The sequence below is a fragment of the Chanos chanos genome, chromosome 7 (genome assembly GCF_902362185.1).
Source record: "Chanos chanos chromosome 7, fChaCha1.1, whole genome shotgun sequence".
Classification (NCBI taxonomy): Eukaryota; Metazoa; Chordata; class Actinopteri; order Gonorynchiformes; family Chanidae; genus Chanos; species Chanos chanos.
The window spans coordinates 33062990-33068106 of NC_044501.1; the positions used below are offsets into that span (position 1 = coordinate 33062990).

Consider the following 5117-nt stretch of genomic DNA (forward strand, 5'->3'; position numbering starts at 1 on the left):
AAAAGGTTCTCTCAGAATACGGAGAAGGGAAGAACAGAGAGGGGAAAAGAAGAGAGAAACATAGGCAAGAGAGAAATAATCAGTAAAGAGTATATAAGAGAGAAAGAAAAATAAAAGTGGTAAAAGGGGAAAGAAAGACAGGGAGTTATCAGTGGCAGAGCATGGAAAGAGAAGGAAATGGTACATGAAGAGAACACTGAAGGGGATCAAGAGTAGAGCACAGCAAGAGCAAATGATTAAAGTGGTGCACTAAGGGAGTGAGCGGGAGAAATCAGTGTTGGCGAGATGGAAGAGAAAAGAAAGAGAGGGGGCTGATAGTATGATTATGAGGTCTTCATGGTGTTTGTCACCCCGTAGAAGCTGTCAGCACCTACCCACAGCTGGCAGAGGTTTTCCAGGCATGAAGTCAATTAACATACACAGGCAGGTTGACTCAAGCGAGACTACATTACAGCAACTCTGAGAATACTACACTTGCCTTCCACCTCCATTGTTCATTAGTGGGTGTGACATAGGTCGTTATACAATACCGCTGATGAGCCCGAGGGGCAACAGAGCAAACAGAAAAAAACCACACAAAAACCATTAGATCCTTTTTTTGAGCCAAGTTACTGTAAGAGTTGAAATTTTCATTACTAGCTATGTAGTTATGTGAAGGAGCTTGTAGTACAAGGTGAGGATCATCTCCCAGATGATGAAAAAATGAGTCTTTATTTCGTACTACATGAAACATCACTTATCACAAAGCCATTGCAGTGCTGAATGTTAGAATTTATATGATGTCTGATTTTCTCATTTTCTTGCAAAAGGAAAAAAAGAGTAAAAACTGTTTAAGTAATTCCAGTCTTGAAAACAGCATCCCCTCCCCCTCCTCCTGCTCTCCCAATTTAGAATGTATAATGACCCACAATAGTTAGGCTAGGCTGTAAAGCACACCTTTGCACAATGTACATCCTCCAATCAGAATGAAGGTGGCCGGTGTGTCCTGTCACATGATGAGCTGCAACTGATGTCAATTTACAAAACAAACTTGGAGGAGTGGCTATTCATTTAACACTGTAACTACACAGGCGCCTTGCTTTCAGGGAAACAAGTTGAGCAGTGAGGGAGCAAGTGGCCCATGCCAACACACATTCACAGATGGACTCCCAACCACGGTCACGAGTGTGGAAGAGTTGTGATTTGAGCTATGAATCTTATATAAAATATGCCTTGGCTGGGTGAACCACTTGGAACCCTCTGGATATCACATGTGGACTGGTATATGTGACTGACAGGTGATTACGAATCAGGATTGTTTCTGCATGTCAGTGTTAAAAATATGCAGTGGTCCCTTAGCACTGGAACTGGGAACAACCATCAAATTCAAAGTGGGGTGTGACAAATGTGTTTCACAGAACAGCATATCATCAAACAGCATTGCTCTTACTCACCCTCCTGGCCAGAACTTTGAACTTCGACAATTTTTCGGGTCCTGGATTGTCCCCTCTTGTCAGACGTCTGACCCTCACACTAGGGTAGAGCTGCAGAATGTATTGTTCAGTGAACCTCTGAATGACTCCAGCAACACCACGACCCCTTTCAGTCGGACACACCCTAAGTCCCTCCACCACAACCGTCTGACCTCCATCCACTACCAACCCAGACTCTAGAGCCACCTACAGGCACAGAGGAATACATATTAGGAACATGTTTTATAAAGATTGCGTGTAATCAGCCGATGTAATCACTACGATGTTGAGATTGTTCCATAACTGTACTCTAATCTGTAAACTGTGCAACAGAGCATGCTGTCAAAAATCTGATTTGGAACGACCTTGAGAACATTTTTGTGCGCCTTCCCGGTCTTTGAAATTCTCCTGTTTTAATGGGAGTTTCAAAACCAACCGATGTTTATGTTAAATATAAGGTGTCTTTGGTAAATATTTAACAAAAGCACTGGTTTCAGACTCCCCTGCCCATTACCGATTATTAATGTCCTTAACACTAACCCTTACCTCTAAAACAGGATTCTAGGTCATCCCTACTTCACTTTTTTCTGCCATACCCTTTCTCTTACCAACTTTCTTTCTCTCCTGGCCAGTATGACAACTCTATCGGGCTCAGTCATCCACGTGTGATAGCGGTGGGGTAGATAATCGTTTCCCCAGTATATGTCCTCTGATATGGCCATAACATCATCATAGTCTTCAGGCCTGGCCAGCCAAAACGTAAGCCCATCCTTCTCCCCCAGACACCCTGCCTCCATTGCTTTCTTGAAACAGAAACTGGACTTTTCAGCTCTTGATTTTAGATGAGTCCGGCACTTGATTCTGAAAAACTGGAATAAGACGAAATTTTAATTCATGGTTAGTTGAGGCATGTTGTGACGCAGGTTCCACTGTGATCTTTAAGGTATGAAAGGATCTCAACTTGAATGGGAAGTTCTAAGGGGTAGGCAATGTACAACACGCAGAGAGTCAGTCCTGGTCAAGAGACACTGACAAACACTCTTGGTGTGAGAGACCAGTAGGTACTTTCTTGTATCCGCATAGCTGCACGATAAAGATTAAAATCGTTCCATATGTATTTGGAACAAACATTTTTGATAGAGAAAAACGTATAAGTCATACAGCACAGTACTAAATGTAGAACAATAAACAAACAAAGAGGTCACAGCTTGTGAGTGACGTAAAAAAAAAAAAAAAGATTTGGGGGGATTTGTGGGTCAGAACCGTGACGCAACCCATTGTCTAAAAACTTTTAGCCGTATGTATAACTGTTCCTGAAATATCTTTCAGCAGTATAATAACTATAACTGCTAGAACTGAAGAAAATTCATTTTAATAACTTACCTCACGCCGTTATGTGAGCTGCCTGAACATAATGTTCGATTGCAAAATCTAGCAGCTGAGCGTCACGGGTAAAAGAGGACGTTAGAAAAATCGTTATGTCACAGTAGTGGACTTCAGTCAAGTCGCCCGCCAGGACTCGGGAACTTTATCGGAAGAGAAATATGAGAATGCGCAGTTTTTGTTGTTGTTCCCCGCTCACACTAATGCTGCCCACGCAATACAGTACACCATAAGCAATGAAAATATAATACATTCTGTTCAAGCCTTAAGGGTGAAATAGTATAGGGGTTTGGAGACACTTGTATATTTTACAAAAGTAATTTGAATGGCTCTTTAACTCCTTTGCCCTCTGACCGACCGATTGACTCTAACAGCTATGGGTCAGTACTTTATCTGACTAGAAAACAATGGGCGGACCACAGAGTGGCGTAGTGGGTAGCACTGTCGCCCCAGAGCAACAAGGTCCTACGTTCGATTCCCGGCCTATCTTCAACGGTCCTTTGGGTGTTGAGTTTTGCATGTTTATAGCAGAAGTGGGTAGAGTAAGCAAAAACTGTACTCGTGTAAAAGTACTCATCAAAATAACGACTTGAGTATGAGTAAAAGAGAATCTCATAAAATGACTGCTCAAGTAGTTAGTAACTTCATATGATGATTTATTACATTTATAATGTATTACATTCAAACGTATCAGAATATCAATTATGCCCAAAATAAAAATTTAAAGTGCTTATCTAAGCCATAATAAGCAGCTGTGGTCTAGAGGTTTGAGAACCGGGCTTGTGACCGAAGGGTTGCCGGCTCGATTCCCAGGCCGTCACAAGAGACAGAGACCAGAGGACGCAGGTAGAGAGCTTGTCCGTCGTTGAAACGAGCGCTACAGCAACACTCTACTCTGTTTCATGAAGCTCAGTTAGCTGACGCGAGCTCCATCCATGCTGTCTCTCTGTGTAGCTCATAATGCTACTGTGTTAACTATGTGTGTAAGTAGGGCTTACTGTCATGTAAACGTGTATCGAAGCAGGTGACGTCGTAGGAGCTATACGCGTGGGAATAAAATAATTTATTGAATAAAAATAAAAGTTGCGAGACGTGTATGGTGTAATGTAATGGAGTACAACTACATTTTTTAAGTCGTAAATGTACTCGAGGAAGAGTGAAAAGTGTTATGCACTAAAACTCTCCTATGAGTACAATTTATTGGAAAATGCTACTTAAGTGCATGTAACGGAGTAAACGTAACGCGTTACTACCCACCTTTGATCGAAAGACATAAAAGTCAGGTGAACTGGAGATACTAAATTGTCCCTAGGTGCGAATGTGTGCATGAATGTGTTTGTCTGTGTGTCTGCCCCTGCAGTGGAAGGGCGACCTGTGCAGGGTGTTTCTCCCGCCTTTCGCACTATGAGCTCTGGTGTAGGCTCCAGCATCCCGCGACCGTAATTAGGATAAGCTTGGAAATGACCGGCTGCATGAATGTAAATGGGCGGCTGCAAGCCCCTTGTAGAGTGCCCCTGTTACGGGAGAGGAGGAGTTTGGATAATGTTAATTAAAACTGAATCTCAGCATTTTAAAATGCATTCTAGAAATCAGATTTCGCGCTCAGTCTTTTCTGTGCATGAGGATGGATGTTTTGGCCGTTGTAAGTACTGAAGGTCGAATTTGAGCGATTGGTGTAACGCTCTTTGGGATTTGTGATGTGAGGAGAGGAATGTTTTGGCTTGTTCCCCCGAAAATCTTTGTCTGGTTGATCACCTCACAAAACCCATAAAAATAACCCATTAGTTGTCTTAAGGCAAAGCTCCTGCGTTTACCATAGTGGTAATTACAGATTTGATATATTCTGTTTCTTGTATGTCATTTCTTCGTCTGTTGGAAGCGTGTGTACAATACTTTATCTTAGTTAACTCTTCCCTTTATGAACAACAGGTACAGTGTTGGTTTCCTTGGACAAGTGATTTTATCATGCTGGCGTTCTCGCCTCGTGTGCCTGTGTATGAGTGCGTGCTTGGGATCTAAGTATGTGCTTTTCCGATGTTTTATCAGCTTAAAGTACTTTGTGATATGTGTGACTAAGGTCCATTCTTTCACATTTAAGACGTATTTGGAGTTCTACGAAATGATTTTCCAGCATGATTACATGCCAATTTATCCCGAAACTAAAAAGAAATTGACTGAATGACTGAAAAGCACCAAACAAATACGGAACCACCACGAACCACCAAGCCGAAGGAAAAAATAATGAATTGAACAGTTTCTTCCTTAACATATTACTATACCAAA

The 5117-nt window shown here is 42.0% G+C and overlaps 1 protein-coding gene across 1 annotated transcript in view; it reads right to left on the reverse strand.

The window, feature by feature from the left end:
- The window catches only part of LOC115816545 (histidine N-acetyltransferase), a 4250-nt gene extending 1083 nt beyond the window's left edge, over window positions 1–3167 (reverse strand). Inside the window, exons 1-3 of the mRNA XM_030779514.1 lie at window positions 2835–3167; window positions 2060–2320; window positions 1434–1658 (exon numbers count right to left, since the gene is read on the reverse strand). Coding sequence (XP_030635374.1) covers window positions 1434–1658; window positions 2060–2248 — 414 coding nt within the window. The 5' untranslated portion in view covers window positions 2249–2320; window positions 2835–3167. The remainder of the gene's footprint in view (window positions 1–1433; window positions 1659–2059; window positions 2321–2834) is intronic.
- Between the last annotated feature and the right edge of the window lie 1950 nt (window positions 3168–5117).